The sequence below is a fragment of the Notechis scutatus genome, chromosome 2 (assembly GCF_049901735.1).
Source record: "Notechis scutatus isolate UNSWTSFEM ecotype Mainland chromosome 2, rNotScu1.2, whole genome shotgun sequence".
Lineage (NCBI taxonomy): Eukaryota > Metazoa > Chordata > Lepidosauria > Squamata > Elapidae > Notechis > Notechis scutatus.
The window spans coordinates 21,021,300-21,040,154 of record NC_142010.1 but is presented as its reverse complement, the minus strand read 5'-3'; the positions used below and the strand labels follow the sequence as shown (position 1 = coordinate 21,040,154).

Below are 18,855 nucleotides of genomic sequence, written 5' to 3'. Positions count from 1 at the left end.
CCCAGGCCCAGTAGTTGGATTCAAATAATTTAACAACCGGTTCTCTGCCCTAATGATTTCTTTCAACAACCAGTTCGCCAAACTGCTCAGAAAGTTAACAACCGGTTCCCCCAAAGTGGTGCGAATTGGCTGAATCCCATCTCTGCCCAGGCCACAACCTGATACTGCAGCCACAGCCTATTGGGTACCAGGCTGGGCAAGTGGTGGGTGAGTGGATGAACATGTGAAACTTTATTTGCCCAAGCAGTAGCGCGCATGTGCCCCTCCCCATCTATCAACTCGTAAAGCACTCCTGGGCTGCTCTTGAGAAGCACGGTTGCTATGACCAGAAGCACATTCCATGCATACCTTTCTCCAGATTGTATCCCAGGTTACTAAAGCAAGCTGGAGAGGCATGTTTTCTTCAGCCCGCAAAAGTGCTCCGTTGGAGAATGTGATTTATGACACAACCTGGGAGGAGGGGGAAAACAGGGTAATAAGTGGACAGTAAATTCCATGGGGCAGAGCCGGCTGCAATTGGGAAAGTGCCGACATGTTGCTCCTAATAAATAATTGGATTTCTTTTGAAACTTAGTTCGGGGCTCATGAATGAATTCAGGCATCCGTTGGAACCCTGACACCATCATTTGCACAGAACCATAATCTCCCATCCCTCTGCCACCACTGGTCTGCAGAACCGGAAGGTTGGGGACCACTGATCTACCACATGCACATTTCAGATTCACTGGTGGTGCCACCCAGCTGCTCCTTCTCTTAGGAATTTATTTTGTCATATTCAATCTGCCTTCTTCTATGGGAAAAGCAGGATGCCAACTTCCACACTTAAGAAGGACCATTAAATGTCTCCTTCACATATTTAATTACTAAACTAAAATCCCAAAACATAAAAATGTTAAATATCTATTTTTTAAAACATTCTTTGAGAAATCAAATCAACCAGAAACATTTCCCAATCAAATAACTTTGCCAGAGTATTTTAATGTTTCGAGAAGTCTTTAAGTCTATGTTGTCTTCTAGGTTATTTTGGGACCATTCATTTGGAGGACAGTTCGGAAATACAGATCTTGCTTTTCTCCCTAAGAATCTAGGTATGTTTCAGCATTTTCAACATCTTCAACAGTAGTGGAAGGTATGGAGGTCTTCAAATGAATACACTAAGTTCCCCTGAATTTGAATCCAAGCTATGATGTAGCAGCATCTGAGAGGGTTATGGCAATTAAGATTAATTTGCATTCACTCTCAAACCATCTCTACTTTTTGCTGTTAGCTGCTCCTTTGTATTCAGGTCAGGTCGTAGTAAGATAATGTAGCATTTGGGAATGAAGATGCAGCCCAGCAGTCCAGCACTGGAGGCCAGAATGGAGAAGACCTGCACAGCTACCATATATTTCCCTTTGGTACTCAGGTAGGTGGGGACAAAGGACACCCACACACTGCAAAAGACCAACATGCTGAAGGTGATCAGCTTGGCTTCATTGAAGGCCCCAGGAAGGTTCCTGGCCAGGAAAGCCACCGTGAAACAGATGGCAGCCAAGAAGCCCATGTATGAGAGGGCACTGTAAAACATGATGATAGAGCCTTCATTGCACTTCAGAACAATCTCTTCTGGCTGGGAGTGCACGTCAGACTCGGGAAATGAGGGAGAAACTCCCAACCAGACGGTACAGATGATAACTTGGAGACCAGAGCCAGAAAGGACAACAGAGTTGGCTAAAGTCTTTCCCAAACATCTCCTCACAGAATTCCCAGGTTTTGTGGCCAGGAAGGCCAGCACCACTGTAATCGTTTTGGCTAAGATGGAAGATACTGCAATAGAGAAGATGATGCTGAAGGATGTTTGCCTGAGAAGGCAGGTGGCTGCCCTGGGACGACCAATGAAGAGGAGGGAAGTCAAGAAGGACAACAGGAGAGAGACCAGAAGGATGTAGGAAAGGTCCCGGTTGTTGGCCTTGACTATGGGTGTTTCTAAGAATTTGATGAAGATTGCTAAGACGAAGGCAGTGAACAAAGACAAGATGAGGCTAAAGGAAGCCAGGATTATGCCCAAGTCTTCTTTGTAAGACAAGAAGGTTACTTTCTTGGGGATGCATTTGGTTTGGTCTTTATTTGGATGCTGATCTTCTAGACATCTTGTGCACTTCTCTGCATCTGGGGAGAAGACAGGCAAGAACTCTTAATTTTACATAACTATAATACAACAGTCTTTTTGAATATGCTTATGAATTATCGCTAGGATTCTGGGCTTCGAAATCCGAGTCTGTCAAAGGAGAAATTCTCTGAGGATCATCTGTGATGAACTGGTTCGCTCCAACGATCAGCTGATGGCCCTACCTTCCCACCACTCTTTACCAGTGGTGGCTAACCTTTTTGGGTTCCTGTGCCGAAAATTGCATGCACGGTTGCACTCGTGTGCTCGCATGTCAGCACCCAAAGGCAATGAGAATGGCCTCCCTCCCCTTACTCATGCGTGTGTGACCCACCATGTGCCGCACATCTCTGCGCATGTGCACACAATCCCCCCATGTGCCATGCATCTCTGCGCATGCGTGTAAGATCCCCTGCATGCACCGCACGTCTCTGGGCAAGCTCGTGAATCTCCTGTGCCCCTTTCCCCCTGCGCATGCACACACCAGATACCTGACAATCAGCTGTCAAGCAGGCGGTGCACACGCATGTGCAGTGGGGTTCTTCCGGGCAACCTCTCGCGTGCCGGCAGAAAGGGCTCTGCATGCCACTTTCAGCACGTATGCCATAGATTCACCATCACGGCTCTATACTGACCTTTATTTCCTGGTTTTGAAGCTCAGCTGCTTCACGCGGCACAAAGGATCGCCACGTGTCAGTTGTTGAACCCACAGGGAGAGTGCAGGATTTCAGGAGAAGGCCAGTATCAAACCCTCTGTGGGCACGCAAAGCATACATCTGGTGCCTGCGTACCCGCCCACAGAACCGGTGGTAAAAAAAAAGTTGAATCCCACCACTGCTGGTTGCACATTTTAGGCAAGCTTGCTTCCAAACATCTCTAAATGGAAATGCTTTTATGATTCTCCACCCCATTCTTCATAGATTTACCTTTTCCCTTAGGGTTCCATACCTTCCTGAGTGGAGATGGTGCCTTTTGCACACATGACACATCTGTAGCAGCAAAGAGGCCTTCCTTCCAGGACCACCTTGGCTTGGCCAGGACGACAGCTTTCGGTACACCTGGAGCGAGGCAGAGACTGACCCAAAGAGAAGGAACATCAACCATAGAAGATTAAATGGTGCCATACTCATGAGACATTAATCATTTCAAGGGAGAGGGAGTTCAGAGAAAGACCCAGGCCCAACCCCTCTTCATTCTAGGGCACGCAGGGAGGAACGGAGAAGAGAGGAAGGTAGATTATGTGCCTGACACGGGAGGAAAGGGCCCTGATTCCCTTCATTAGCCACAGCTGGGAAGGAAGTTTAAAAGAGATGCATGCTGAGTGTGGCGTCTGCTGGGAACAAATGTGAGTTTAACTTTGGTTATCTGCGTTCCTGGCATCCTCCTAACTGGGTTGAGTTATTACTGTGCCTTCATGTCTGGAATTCCTTCTCCTGCCCTGCCGGACTAATTACCTCATTTTGCCTTGTTTGGACTTATACAGTTTTTGTTGACCACGTTTTGGACTTGATTCTCTGCAGTCAAAGGCTGTTCCTGGTGGAGTTGTTCTCCTACCAGAAGATAACCAGGACATTGGGGCTAAGTTGGAGCTAATAAAGGACTCCTACTGATTATCTGATTGTGTTGCCTTTCTGCCAAACCCTGGGTCATCATTAGCACTATAAAGTGGTATATAAGTCTAAGTGCTATTGCTATTCTTTTTCCAGGTGTAATACAAACTCTCTTTTACTTCAAAGACAGGCTGGAGAGTCATCTGTCAAAGATAATTCAGAGAATTCTACACTGAGGATGGGTTTGGAATAGTTGACCTCTCACTTCTGGCTCTGGGGTTCAATGACAAAAAAGGGGCAGAGCTGGATGGGACAAAATAAAGTTATGAACCCAATGCCTGATGTGGAGGTGGTTGTTCAGGCATCCTAGGACAGTGATGGTGAACCTTTTCGGCACTGAGTGCCTAAAGCGCACACGTGAATACCCAAAATGCAACGCTCTCCCTATGCATGTGTGCGCACCCCACATTCACACACATGCTCCCTGCATATTTGCCCCCGCGCATGTGGCTTACACGGCAGAGACCTGAATGTCTGATGGTCAGTGGGAGGCACACAGGCATGCGTGGTGGAGCTGATCTGGGGCAACGATGTGCATGCCCACAGAGAGGGCTCTGCGTGCCACCATAGGTTCACCACTACAGTCCTAGGAGAACCAGGGGGGATTTCTGAAAAGAGATACAAAATAGACTCAGGAAAAATCAAAGGAATGGCAATCTTCAGGTGGACCATGGTTAATCTGTGGGCAAATGTTCCCCCAGAAGATGTGTTGATGGCAAAATTTCAGTGGCTTTCAAAGGGAAAAGTTATTAATGACACAACTTTCAGGAGCTATGGCTGTGATTGGAATTAGCTCATTACATGAAACCAGGAATTCTTTAAGAATGGTGATTGAATTAAACACGGCAAGATTTTTCCCCGTGATTAATACATTTAGAAAGCCTGGAGACAGTAGTTCAAATCTTCCCCAATGAGAGTAATGTCTGAAGGAAAATGGAATAAAAAAACCAAATAATAAGCACACTGATTCATCAACCACAATAATTATATCAATAAGCGCCAATCAACCTTTTTATGGCATGTGAAGTATTAATTCAGCAAATGTCCCTTCCAGCAGAGGTGGTATTCAGCAGGTTCTGACCAGTTCTGGAGAACCGGTAGTGGAAATTTTGAGTAGTTCAGAGAACCAGCAAATACCACCTCTGACTGGAGATTTTATAGTCTCCTTCCCCTGCCACGCCCACCAAGCCATGCCCACAGAACTGGTAGTGAAAACATTTGAATCCCACCACTGCCTTCCAGGATTGTCAGTAGCATTCTCCACTCTAATTCCTGACCCTTGGACATTTAACCTAGTTTTACTGTTTTGACTAACAAACAAGTACTGGCAAACATGTCCCTAGAAGGCAAAATCATGAAACTTGGTCTCCCTTAGTTTGTCATGTGGGACAATTCACAAGAGAAAGAAATTATGTTCGGAAGAGTTAGCAGTAAAAGGAAACCTGGCAGTCAAAGAACAAGGTGACTGGACACCATTAAAGCTGACATTGAACATAGAAAAACTCAAATAAATAGTACAAGATCACGAGATGTGGCTTATAGAATTGCCAAGAGTTGGATGCCACTGAATGGATAACTTTATCATCGTCACAATTTTGACCAACAAAGGAAAGAAAATTTCCTTCATAAGCCATGGAAAGCAATTATCAGTCACAACTCATGATAACATAAATAAGAAAGAACCAAGTAGCATCTGAATCTGTCTAATCCTCAGTAGACCTCTTGATCATGGAGTCCAACTCGGAGTTCCAATGAGCCTAGCAATTTCATCGGAAACAGTGATCCCACACAATCCTTCATCCCATCTCCACCCACTTCCCAAACATTTCCCAATTGGTTGGAATAATGAAAGTGTCATGCCCCTATTGGAGTCTGATTCCGAGGGGGAGGTAGACCAGCTGACAGGGAGTGGGAGTGTGGCTCCGGTTGCTGTGAAGGAAACTGGGGAATGGCACAGTCCGGCTGGGCATTCAGAGGAAGACTCAGGCCCACCCCCTCTTCATCCTAGGGCACGCAGGAAGAAGAGGATAAGGGAGTAACATGGGTTATGTGGGTGACAAAAGGGCCCTGATTCCCTTCATTAGCTGCATCTGGGAAAACAGGATTTAAAAAGGGTGTTTGCGCACAGCACCTTGATGGAAGCAAAGTGTGAATTATATTTGTTTGTCGAGGCTTATCTGGGTTCTGATGTCCTCCCAACTCTATGTGGTTTATTATCTTTTGAAGTCTGCATTTCCTTATCCTGCCTTGTCTCGTTAATTGCTGCGGCGTGGTTTGTGTTGGTTTTTATTTATAATTTATATGTACTGTGCTGTCCAGACAGTATATAGTTAATTGGGAATTGGGATAGTTAGTTAGGAATTGGGAGCTGTCCCCTTAAGGGAATGCCTCATGGTAAATGTAGTTAATGCATCATGGGAAATGTAGTTCATGTCATGTGGTCACATCTGTAATCCTGATTGGTCACTGAATTGACCCTTGGTTGGGGTGGGGGAGTTTCCTTTACTCTTGCTTGGACCCCAGCTCCGTGCTGGTGTTTCACCCTTTGCTCCTTCGTTATGGGATCACTTTAATTTCACACTATGAAGTCAACTGTGCAAAGAATTGGACATTAGATGTATCTCGACATAACCGTGAGTTACATTTCAAGGATGCCTTGTGACCCAATAAAGAAACTTTGCATGGAAGCCTTTGTAGAGTTTTCCTGACTGTCTTTATATGCAGCCAGTAAATTTAAAAGACAGAACAGTGAAAATATAGTGCTAATCTGAATCCCAGCAGTGAAATTACATTATCAGAATTCCTATGAAGAGTGAAATTATAATGTAATCGGAATTCCAAAAGTGAAGATATGAGTTAATCAGATTGCCAGTGAAAGAGTGGAAAAGTCATTAATCTGATGTCCTAGAAAAGTAAAGAAGAAGGATTGAAACCCTGAATTCTCTCTCTCTTTCTCTCTCTGAGCAACTGAAGTTATAAAGCCTGTTTGAATTACTGGGAGGGGCCAGAAATTCCCCCATTTGCTAGAGACAAACAAGCCGCATCTTCTCCGTCTCTCCTTGCAGCCCTCCATTTATTGTCTTCAGACAAGTGCAGTTGAATGAGACTGAGTAATCCTTTCTTGTGTCCTAAAAAACAAAGAAACTACATTTTCTCTAGCTCTGGAGTTGCTTTTGATTCCTCATTGCTTGTGCCTTGCAGGAAAGACAGCCATAAAGAGGCCCTTCTACCTCCAGGCAATAGAGTTGTAAATTCTTTAGGATGAGCCATCTCCTTAGAAACGGACCATAATTTCTCTCCACAAAGAGGGAATCCAAATCCAGCTGGCAATTTAAAGAAAAAAAAATACAGCATGCCAGTCTTTCTTTGCTGGCAAAGTGAGAAAGTTTTCCCTTTACTGGAATTAAACGCAATCTTTAGTCAAAAGACACCAGCCTGCCTTCCTCAATAAAAAGGAAAAACGCCTTGGGCAAAGTCATGGAATCAATTATTAACCAATCCATCATCCTCCACTTAGAGACAAATAACCTACTCTCCAATAAACAATTTGGTTTCAGAAAAAAACTATCCTGTAATCTACAACTCTTACACTGCAAAAACATATGGACAACACAACTCGACCAGGGCAAAGCAATAGACGCAATCTACATAGACTTCTGTAAAGCCTTTGATTCAGTGGTACACGATAAACTACTCCTAAAAAATAAAATCCTATGGTATCTCTGGACAACTGAATAACTGGATAGAAGCATTCCTGTCAAACAGACAACAAATGGTCAAAATCGGGAGCGTCCTATCAAATCCAGTACCTGTCAATAGTGGTGTCCCCCAAGGCAGTGTTCTAGGACCAACTCTCTTCATACTCTACATAAATGACCTCTGTGATCATATTAAGAGCAATTGCGTTCTCTTCGCTGATGACGTAAAGCTGTTCAATACCACAGACAATACTGCTACCCTACAAAAAGATCTTGACTATGTATCAGAATGGTCAAACAAATGGCAACTTCAAATCTCAACAAATAAATGCTCTGTCTTACATATTGGCAAAAAAATCAGAAAATAAAATACAAGCTGAATAATCAAGAACTTGTTGATGACCCAAGCTCTGTAAAGGACCTTGGAATACTCACCTCTAATGATCTAAGTGCTAGAGCCCACTGCAACTACATAGCCAAAAAGGCATTAAGAGTTGTTAACCTAATCCTACGTAGCTTTTTCTCTGGTAATATCACACTACTAACCAGAGCATACAAAACATTTGCTAGACCAATACTCGAATACAGTTCATCAGTCTGGAATCCACATTACGTATCTGATATTAGCACAATTGAGAAAGTCCAGAAATATTTCACAAGAAGAGTTCTCCACTCCTCTACTCGTAGAATACCTTATGCCACCAGACTTGAAATTCTAGAACTAGAAAACCTTGAATTACGCCGTCTTCGGTCTGACTTAAGCATGCTATATAAAATCATACATTGCAATGTCCTACCTGTCAGTGAATACTTCAGCTTCAACCATAACAACACAAGAGCACACAATAGATACAAACTCAAAGTAAACCGCACCAAACTTGATTGCAGGAAATACGACTTCAGCAATAGAGTGGTCAATGTCTGGAATACTCTACCCGACTCTGTAGTTTCTTCCCCAAACCCCAAAAAACTTTAACCTTAGACTGTCTACTATTGACCTCACCCCTTTCCTAAGAGGTCTGTAGGGGGCGTGCATAAGCGCACCAACGTGCCTACCGTCCCTGTCCTATTGTTTCTCTTATTCTTTTATTTTTCATATATGTACCCATTTCATGTATTCACAACTATGTATACTCTTATACTTATTATCTTGTAAACAATTGGCAAATCAAATAAATAAATAAAATAAATAAAATAGTCTGCTCCAAACATTGACTAATCCTCATAGGAGACTCTTAAACTCAGCAAACCCCTTGAAATATGGGACAAAATAAAGTTATGAACCCAATGCCTGATGTGGAGGTGGTTGTTCAGGCATCCTAGGACAGTGATGGTGAACCTTTTCGGCACTGAGTGCCTAAAGCGCACACGTGAATACCCAAAATGCAACGCTCTCCTATGCATGTGTGCGCACCCCACATTCACACACATGCTCCCTGCATATTCGCCCCCACACATGCGGCTTACACGGCAGAGACCTGAATGTCTGATGATCAGTGGGAGGCACACAGGCATGCGTGGTGGAGCTGATCTGGGGCAACGATGCGCATGCCCACAGAGAGGGCTCTGCGTGCCACCATAGGTTCACCACTACGGTCCTAGGAGAACCGGGGGGGGATTTCTGAAAAGAGATACAAAATAGACTCAGGAAAAATCAAAGGAATGGCAATCTTCAGGTGGACCATGGTTAATCTGTGGGCAAATGTTCCCCCAGAAGATGTGTTGATGGCAAAATTTAGGTGGCTTTCAAAGGGAAAAGTTATTAATGACACAACTTTCAGGGGCTATGGCTGTGACTGGAATTAGCTCATTACATGAAACCAGGAATTCTTTAAGCATGGTGATTGAATTAACCATGGCAAGATTTTTCCCTGTGGTTAATACATTTGCAAAGCCTGGAGACGGTAGTTCAAATCTTCCCCAATGAGAGTAATGTCTGAAGGAAAATGGAATAAAAAAAACCAAATAATAAGTACATTGATTCATCAACCACAATAATTATATCAATAAGCACCAATCAACCTTTTTATGGCATGTGAAGTATTAATTCAGCAAATGTCCCTTCAAGCAGAGGTGGTATTCAGCAGGTTGTGACCAGTTCTGGAGAACCGGTAGCGGAAATTTTGAGTAGTTCAGAGAACCAGCAAATACCACCTCTGACTGGAGATTTTACAGTCTCCTTCCCCTGCCACACCCACCAGCCATCCCCACAGAACCGGTAGTAAAAACATTTGAATCCCACCACTGCCTTCCAAGATTGTCAGTAGCACTCTCCACTCTAATTCCTGACCCTTGGACATTTAACCTAGTTTTACTGTTTTGACTAACAAACAAGTACTGGCAAACATGTCCCTAGAAGGCAAAATCATGAAACTTGGTCTTCCTTAGTTTGTCATGTGGGACAATTCACAAGAGAAAGAAAATATGTTCGGAAGAGTTAGCAGTAAAAGGAAACCAGGCCGTCAAAGAACAAGGTGACTGGACACCATTAAAGCTGACATTGAACATAGAAAAACTCAAATAAATAGTACAAGAACAAGATGTGGCCTATAGAATTGCCAAGAATTGGATGCCACTGAATGGATAACTTTATCATCATCACTGTTTTGACTGCAAGTCAACCAACAAGGGAAAGAAAATTTCCTTCATAAGCCATGGAAAGCAATCATCAGTCACAACTTGTAATAACATAAATAAGGAAGAAAGAACCAAGTAGCATCTGAATCTGTCTAATCCTCAGTAGACCTCTTGACCATGGAGTCCAACTCGTTGTTCCAAGGAGCCTAGCAATTTCATCGGAAACAGTGATCACACACAATCCTTCATCCCATCTCCACCCACTTCCCAAACATTTCCCAATTGGTTGGAATAATGAAAGTGTCATGCCCCTATTGGAGTCTGATTCCAAGGGGGAGGTAGAGCAGATGACAAGGAGTGGGAGTGTGGCTCTGGTGGCTGTGAAAGAAACTGGGGAAGGGCACAGTCCGGCTGGGCATTCAGAGGAAGACTCAGGCCCACCCCCTCTTCATCCTAGGGCACGCAGGGAGGAGAGGATAAGGGAGCAATGTGGGTTACATGGGTGAGAAAAGGGCCCCGAGTCCCTTCATTAGCTGCAGCTGGAAAAACAGGATTTAAAAAGGGTGTTTGTGCACAGCACCTTGCTGGAAGCAAAGCGTGAATTATATTTGTTTGTCGAGGCTTATCTGGGTTCTGATGTCCTCCCAACTCTATGTGGTTTATTATCTTTAGAAGTCTGCATTTCCTTATCCTGCCTTGTCTCGTTAATTGCTGCAGCGTGGTTTGTGTTGGTTTTTATTTATAATTTATATGTACTGTGCTGTCCAGACAGTATGTAGTTAATTGGGAATTGGGATAGTTAGTTAGGAATTGGGAGCTGTCCCATTAAGGGAATGCCTCATGGTAAATGTAGTTAATGCATCATGGGAAATGTAGTTCATGTCATGTGGTCACATCTGTAATCCTGATTGGTCACTGAATTGACCCTTGGTTGGGGTGGGGTAGTTTCCTTTACTCTTGCTTGGACCCCAGCTCCGTGCTGGTGTTTCACCCTTTGCTCCTTCGTTTTGGGATCACTACAGTTTCACACTATGAAGTCAACTGTGCAAAGAATTGGACATTAGATGTATCTCGACATAACCATGAGTTATATTTCGAGGATGCCTTGTGACCCAATAAAGAAACTTTGCATGGAAGCCTTTGTAGAGTTTTCCTGACTGTCTTTATATTCAGCCAGTAAATTTAAAAGATGGATCAATGAAATTATAGCGCTAATCTGAATCCCGGCACTGAAATTACGTTATTCCTATGAAGAGTGAAATTATAATGTAATCGGAATTCCAAAAGTGAAGATATGAGTTAATCAGATTCCCAGTGAAAGAGTGGAAAAGTCATTAATCTGATGTCCTAGAAAGGTAAAGAAGAAGGATTTAAACCCTGAATTCTCTCTCTCTTTCTCTCTCTGAGCAACTGAAGTTATAAAGCCTGTTTGAATTACTGGGAGGGGCCAGAAATTCCCCCATTTGCTAGAGACAAACAAGCGGCATCTTCTCTGTCTCTCCTTGCAGCCCTCCAGTTATTGTCTTCAGACAAATGCAGTTGAACGGGACTGAGTAATCCTTTCTTGTGTCCTAAAAAACAAAGAAACTGCATTTTCTCTAGCTCTGGAGTTGCTTTCGATTCCTCATTGCTTGTGCCTTGCAGGAAAGACAGCCATAAAGAGGCCCTTCTACCCAGTTTACGATGTGGTCTCCAGACAATAGAGTTGTAAATTCTTTAGGATGATCCATCTCCTTAGAAACGGACCATAATTTCTTTCCACAAAGAGGGAATCCAAATCCAGCTGGCAATTTAAAGGAAAAAAAATACAGCATGCCAGTCTTTCTTTGCTGGCAAAGTGAGAAAGTTTTCCCTTTACTGGAATTAAACGCAATCTTTAGTCAAAAGACACCAGCCTGCCTTCCTCAAAAAGGAAAAACGCCTTGGGCATAGTCTGCTCCAAACATTGACTAATCCTCATAGGAGACTCTTAAACTCAGCAAACCCCTTGAAATGCAGCGCAAGGGTCCTAAATACAGCTACCAGCTTGCAGCACCACCTTGTGGTCAAGTAATGAATTTCACAGGAGCTTCCTAAATTCAGCAGCCCCCTTGCAATGCAGAACAAGGGTCAACTAGTGAATTTTACAGGAATTTCCTAAATTCAGCAGCCTCCTTGCAACGCAGTGAAAGGGTCCTAAATTCAGCAACCCACTTGTAACGTAACCCAAGGGTCAAGTACTGAATTGCAACGCACTCAAGGGGCCAACCTGTGAACTGCACCAGCGCCTTCCAGACCTTGCAATGTACCCTCTAGTGGCCAACCAGTGAATTTCTATGGAGCTTCCTAAATTCAGCTACCTGCTTGCAGTGCACCCTAATGGAAAAAAAAGGGAATTGCATGGAAAACCGCTAAATCTTCCAAACTTCAACGACAGAACATGTACTTTGGGTTCGGACTAAATTTCTTCCCTTTAAAGACTGTTCTTGGGAGAGTTAACTTTCCTCCAGCCGAAAATAATTGGACATTGGGGACCAAGTTGGAGGTATTAAAGGGATTTTACCTATCGTTGTGACTTTGTTGGTTTGTGCCACACCCTGGGTCATCACAGAAAGAGAATTTGGAAAGCATTACATAAAGTCTCCCAGCTCACCTGGTTAAACCTCTGGGACCAGTTTGTGGCCTCCTGATCAAGGATGAATTCCAGGTCTTTGGACCCCCATGGTCTGTCTATCCTCCCAAACTTCACTGCCCCAAAGGACTTATTTGGGAAGGGCACCCAGTTCACACTATCAAACTTGGCAGCGAGGTTCCCTTTCCCATCCAGATACACTCCATCCATGCAAGTATTGTAGAAGTGGGAATCTCCCAGGAAAGGATGAAGCTACAATGGCAAACAAAAGAATAACACGAGAAAAGAATAACTAAATGTCAGTGTTCCAGAAAACCTCCACTCCAACAAATAACTCAGAGACAGACATCCTCTCCAAGGTTCTTTTTATTAGAGTAGTAAACTGCCATATCTGGGAAATGCTGAATCTGAAAGTTGTGGGTTTCCTTGCAATAAGTAAAAAATTACAAATCCACACCCTGCACCCCTCATGGCATCACATGCCCCAATCAACATCCATCCCAACTTGAGACGTCCTCTCAACCAGGTGCGGAAATAACATGACCTTGACTTAGAAGAAGAATGCTGTTATGTCTAACCACTTACACTCCAATAAATTTTCCCCCTCCCATTTCCCCAGGCTCAAGAATGTGGCAGGGTGGAAGCGTCTGGTGCTAATATGGCTTCCAAAGTTGACAGTAAGTTCTCCAAGTAGACTTGGCAACATCCATATAACTCGAATCCAGAAGTCACGACAAAGGAGGTGGAGTGGGAGCTTCTCTGCCTCAGAAACCTCACAAAATGGACGATGATTGAAATCTTAAACTCACCACTCCATCTACAAATACAGCCTGAAAGCGCACCTTCAGGATTTTTGAAGGAAATCAAATACCTGCCATGTCTGAAGCATCAGCTTCTGATCTTTTTCTTTCATCGCTTTCTGCTTGGATCTGGATAAGTAGGCAGTGTGTGATGCCCGAGCAACTGCCCGGGCGAGGTTGTAAATACCGTAGCCATCCAGAGAGAGGGTTTTCTCTACCACCTCTTCCTGCAGGGCCTCCAGGTCCTCATTCTCCTGGCACCTCATCCTTCCTTTCACAGAAAAGAAGTGTTTGGAATACAAACAGCTGAAGGCCTTCATGCCAAACCGTTGCATAGGGATGAAAAATGTTTCATAAACATACTGCGGTCTTTTTCCAACGTGCATTAAGAAAGAGAAGAAACCTTGGAGATGTTGGGGAGACAGTACTTCATGAGATAAATTCATGAAGAGGTCCCACAGGGCTGTGGTGATCCAAACTTTCGCCAGGAGAGGCTTGATGTGCCTTTGAACGTGGCCTTGAATTAGGTGTATACAGCTGTAAAAATTGTGATCTTCTCCATAATATATTAAAACGCTGACTTGGTTCCACAAGTGAAATGGTTCGTTGTGCAGGAGCCTCATTTTCCAGAACACGGTTGGGATGCTCACTGAGAAGGCAACACAAATTGTGTTCCGGGTTAATATGGGATTAAAATTCTGCAGGAATCTTTTGCCGTTGTCAGTGTCCGGTGCAAGGAGACCAACCCAGTTCCATCTGAAATGGAGGAGAAGTTTGGCAATTCCCCAGTACAAGTAATCTTCTTTGGGGACCATTCGGTAGATGAACGGGAACCGGGTTTTGTCATCCAGAGTTTCAGACACAAAACCATAACTGACCTTATAAAAAAAATAAGGGAAATGTTTTAGAATAGAATAGAATAGAATGGAATGGAATGGAATGGAATGGAATGGAATGGAATGGAACGGAACGGAACAGAACAGAACAGAATAGAATAGAATTCTTTTATTGGCCAAATGTTATTGGACACACAAGGAATTTGACTTGGTGCAAATGCTCTCAGTGTACATAAAAGAAAAGATACATTTGTCAAGAGTCAAGAATCATCAGGTACAATACTTAATGATAGTCATAAGGTACAATAAGCAATCAAATCATACTAGGAAAGAGTCAGTATAAATCATAAGGACACAAGCGACAAAGTTACAGTCACAAGTGGGAGGGGATGGGTGATAAGGAGTGATGAGAAGATTAATAGTAATAGTAGTGCAGACTTTGTAAATAGTTGAAAAGTTTTGAGGGAGTTATTTGTTTAGCAGAGTGATGGCATTCGGGGAAAAACTGTCCTTGTGTCTAGTTGTTCTGGTGTGCAGTGCTCTATAGCCAGGGATGGGATTCAACCGGCGTTAATACCAGTTCGGTGATTACATTTTGCGCTTACATGAAGTGATGAAACAGGCCTATTATTCGGCCTGCAAAGCCTGCAGAGGCTTTTTTCAAGCCTCTAGAAGGCCGAAAAAGGCCTCAAACCATCCAAAAAACCAGCTGTGAGACTCACGCATGCGCAGTGAGTTAAGTTTGCCTGCAGCTTGCGTGCCAGCACAAATGGCTCTGCGTGCCATCTAACATAGGTTCACCATCACGGGGCTAGGGGGCCAGAATCGGGTACTAAGCTGATGTCTCTGAAGGTATAAAAGGACGCCATACCTTCCCCAAGGTGCGGCATTTCACTACATGCTCTTGTTCTATAAGTTGTGGAATGTCTACCCAGCTCTTCTTTGTACAAATAAAAACTGATATTTTTCCAAGCCTCTTCTTGGATCTCTCTCTTTGACATTCTGGTAACTCAGGTACATTTTGGGACCTTACAAAACGTATTAACATATAGGCAGACAAAACAAAGGGAGAGACATACATGATGTGTAGAAAGGTAGGGAAGAACTTCAGTTCACATGCTGTCAGATCCGCATATCTGCCATTCTTCAATGGAAGAAGAAGCCCTCAATGAGTTAAGTGCCCTAATGTTTTGATTGCCAGATCTTAGGTGCCAAAGGCAATTTCCTGGTGAGGACATCTGGATGGTCATGACCAGTGGTGGGTTTCCAAATTTTTTCCTACCTGAGAGGGTGCTTTGCGCAGGAACGCAGGGCTCAAAGACCTCCCTCTGTATCAACACTGGGGAGCTGTGCTGTTTTTTAGCTCAGCTGAGGTGTGGCATCTCTGCCATGCAAATCAGCTGAGCTAAAAAAACAAGGGAATATAGGAGAGGTAACGGTAAGGGTGGGTGGATGGGTGGGCCCAGCCAGAGGTGGTATTTGCTGGTTCTCTGAACTACTCAAAATTTCTGCTACCGGTATGCCAGAATCAGTCCGAACCGGCTGAATACCACCTCTGGTCATGACATTTTCCTGGGCAGGACATATCAAGACTTGCCATTTCTTCCCAATCCCCATTCATACCTGTGGCATCTTGTAGAGGCTTGACATGGTGGAAATCTGCTCAGAAATGTTGGAGTCGGTCCCTTCAATCACAGCCAGCAGCCTCTTCTCTCTTCCACAAATGTAGTTTGGGACATTTGCCTGTCCGGTGGAGAGCAAGTCCATCAGGGCATCGGTAGTCAGTCCTGGTTCATAATAGTTCTCGTAGATGTCATAGCCCAGGGTGATATTGGGCAAAATGTGGGGATTCTGGTTGATCTCATGAATGGCAAAAAGAAAGGAGAGAAGGAACCAGTATGAATGATAGCCTTTCCTGCATAAAACCACAGAACAACACACTTTTAATGCAACCCTAAGTTGCCTTAACAGAGGGATTCAATCAAGATAACATGAGGTATTAATTCCACTCTATAAAGCCTTAGTAAGACCACACCTAGAGCACTGCATTCAGTTTTGGTCACCACATCATAAAAAAGATGTTGAGATTGTAGAAAGAGTGCAGAGAACAGCAAACAAGGATGATTAGGGGACTGGAGGCTAAAGCATATGAAGAACAGTTGTAGGAACTGGGCTTGGCTAGTCTAGTGAAGAGAATAACCAGAAGTGACATGAAATCAATGTTCCAATATTTGAGGGGCTGCCACAGAGAGGAAGGGGTCAAGCTGTTTTCCAAAGCACCTGAAGGCTAAACAAATAATTCCTTCAACACTGTCCAACTATTACAAAGTCTGCACTACTATTACTGTTAATCTCATCACTCCTGATCACCCATCCCCTCCCACTTGTGACTGTAGGACTGTAACTTTGTCGCTTGTAGCCTTATGATTTATTTTGTCTGTTTCCTAGTATGATTTGATTGCTTATTGTACCCTATGACTATCATTAAATGTTGTATCTTATGATTCTTGATTCTTGACAAATGTATCTTTTCTTTTATGTACACTGAAAGTATTTGCACCAAGACAAATTCCTTGTGTGTCCAATCACACTTGGTCAATAAAGAATTCTATTCTATTCTATTCTATTCTATTCTATTCTATTCTATTCTATTCTATTCTATTCTATTCTATTCTATTCTATTCTATTCTATTCTATTCTCTTTCTAGAAGCAGAAGAGGCAAAATAGAAAATATTTCCCTGAGAGTGATTCCTGAACATCAGATATCCTTTCAAAACTTCCATGCAAAAAAAAAAAAAAAGGACAAATTCAGCTCCAGAAACCTACTTACAAAGTTGGCTGGTTAAAGAGAGGTTCCCGAAAGGTTGCTGTACCAAGCTGACCTGTTCTTAGAGGCACAATCCCTCCCAGCAAGAGATCTCCTGGGTGGTAGTAATTGTAGACGGTATCCCGATCCTCGGTGAAGTCAAGCGGGCATTTTCTCCCATTGGTTCTGGTGGGCAGCAGAAGCAGAAGCAGGAGAAGCAGTTTTGCTCTCATGGCAAAACTTGGTCGCCTTTCTGGAAAGGGAGCTCTCTCTCTCTCCCAAAAAGTTAGAGAGCAACTACAGCTTTACAAGCAACAAGCCATGATCTAAGTGTCCTCTCCAAATCTCTGCCTTAGCCACATTGGCCCAGTGTGCATGGAGCATGAATTCAAGACGATGTGACAGCAGGCTGCTCTCAACGTTCAGTGATTTCAGGGATGATGATTGGACAAAAATCCCTTAGGATCTGAAGGAACCACGAGTTTCACAATTATTCGGTACCTGGCCTCCGGGATCAGGTGCGGAGGTGGAGAAAAGCTAGTCTGAAGCTAACAGAAGTCAGACGTGGGTCTCTGGTGTTTTATGAACTGTTCCCTGAACGAATGTCCGGCAAAACAACCAAGATTAGATAGAGAAGCAACCTAGAACTAAGGAGAAATTTCCTGATAGTTAGAGCAATTAATTAATCAGTGGAACAACTTGCCTCCAGAAGCTGTGAATGCTCCAACACTGGATGTTTTAAAAAAGATGTTGGATAACCATTTGTCTGAAGTGGTGTAGGGTTTCCTGCCTAAGCAGGGGGTTGGACTAGAAGACCTCCAAGGTCCCTTACAACTCTGTTGTTTTATTCTATTCTATTCTATTCTATTCTATTCTATTCTATTCTATTCTATTCTATTCTATTATTCTATTCTATGCTACCTATTCCCTATTCTATTCTATTCTATTCTATTCCATTCCATTCCATTCAATTCTTCTATTCTATTCTATTCTATTCTATTCTATTCTATTCTATTCTATTCTATTCTATTCTATTCTATTCTATTCTATTCTATTTTATTACTTGTTCTCTTTTCTATTCTATGTCAAGGCCATTCTTGTCTGAGGAACCTCAAGGAGGCTGAGGATGTCAAAAAGAAAGAAGTCTCTGGAGCTCCACTTGGTGGCCAGTCATGTGATGGCAGAAACTTGAATCACAGCTGGTATTCAGCAGGTTCTGAAATACCGGAAGTGAGGAAACGGGCCCATTTTTCGGCCTACAAAGGCTGCAGAGGCTTCCTTCGAGCCTCTGAGAGGCCGAAAAAGGCCTCAAATGAACGAAAAACCAGCTGGGAGGTGCAGTACAGGTAAGGGGGTGGCGTGGGTGGTAGGGGAGATCACATGCGAGTGTACACACAATTTTTGACACAGGAGTCCCAAAAGGCTAGCCACCACTGTCCTATGTTATATTAAGAGACTATCTTGTCCAGAATTAATTAGTCCACTATATGAGACTATCAAAAGGAGACCTGTTTACTGTCTTGTCCCCACCTGAATTGAGGGACATAGGTCAAAAGACAGATTCCCACAACACTCGCAACCTCAAGATGCTCTCAGGAGATACTTGGTGCCCTCACCTCCAAGGTTAAGCAGAGCACCCAACAATGTTCGTTCAGAGAAGGTCTTTGATGATGTCCAGCAGATGATTTTGATGAATTATCTTGTGTATATTTTGACGCACAGTATAGAGATGTCTGTGTGATTTTGTATTTTGGGAAACTATTTTGTGTA

The 18,855-nt window shown here is 43.4% G+C and overlaps 1 protein-coding gene across 2 annotated transcripts; it reads right to left on the bottom strand.

The window, feature by feature from the left end:
* Positions 1-958: 958 nt before the first annotated feature.
* Positions 959-17,926, bottom strand: LOC113431530 (vomeronasal type-2 receptor 26-like). 2 transcript variants are annotated; one of them, XM_087953608.1, is made up of 6 exons: positions 17,110-17,926; positions 15,902-16,193; positions 13,514-14,320; positions 12,664-12,894; positions 3,095-3,221; positions 959-2,148 (listed from the first exon to the last, which is right to left on the bottom strand). In XM_087953608.1, the coding sequence occupies exons 1-6, from the start codon at positions 17,316-17,318 to the stop codon at positions 1,223-1,225; spliced, it is 2,592 nt and encodes an 863-aa protein (XP_087809734.1). In that variant the 5' UTR covers positions 17,319-17,926; the 3' UTR covers positions 959-1,222. The 2 variants fall into 2 exon arrangements, with proteins under 2 accessions (XP_087809734.1, XP_087809735.1); XM_087953609.1 differs by having other exon boundaries at positions 15,902-16,138; positions 17,110-17,199.
* Between the last annotated feature and the right edge of the window lie 929 nt (positions 17,927-18,855).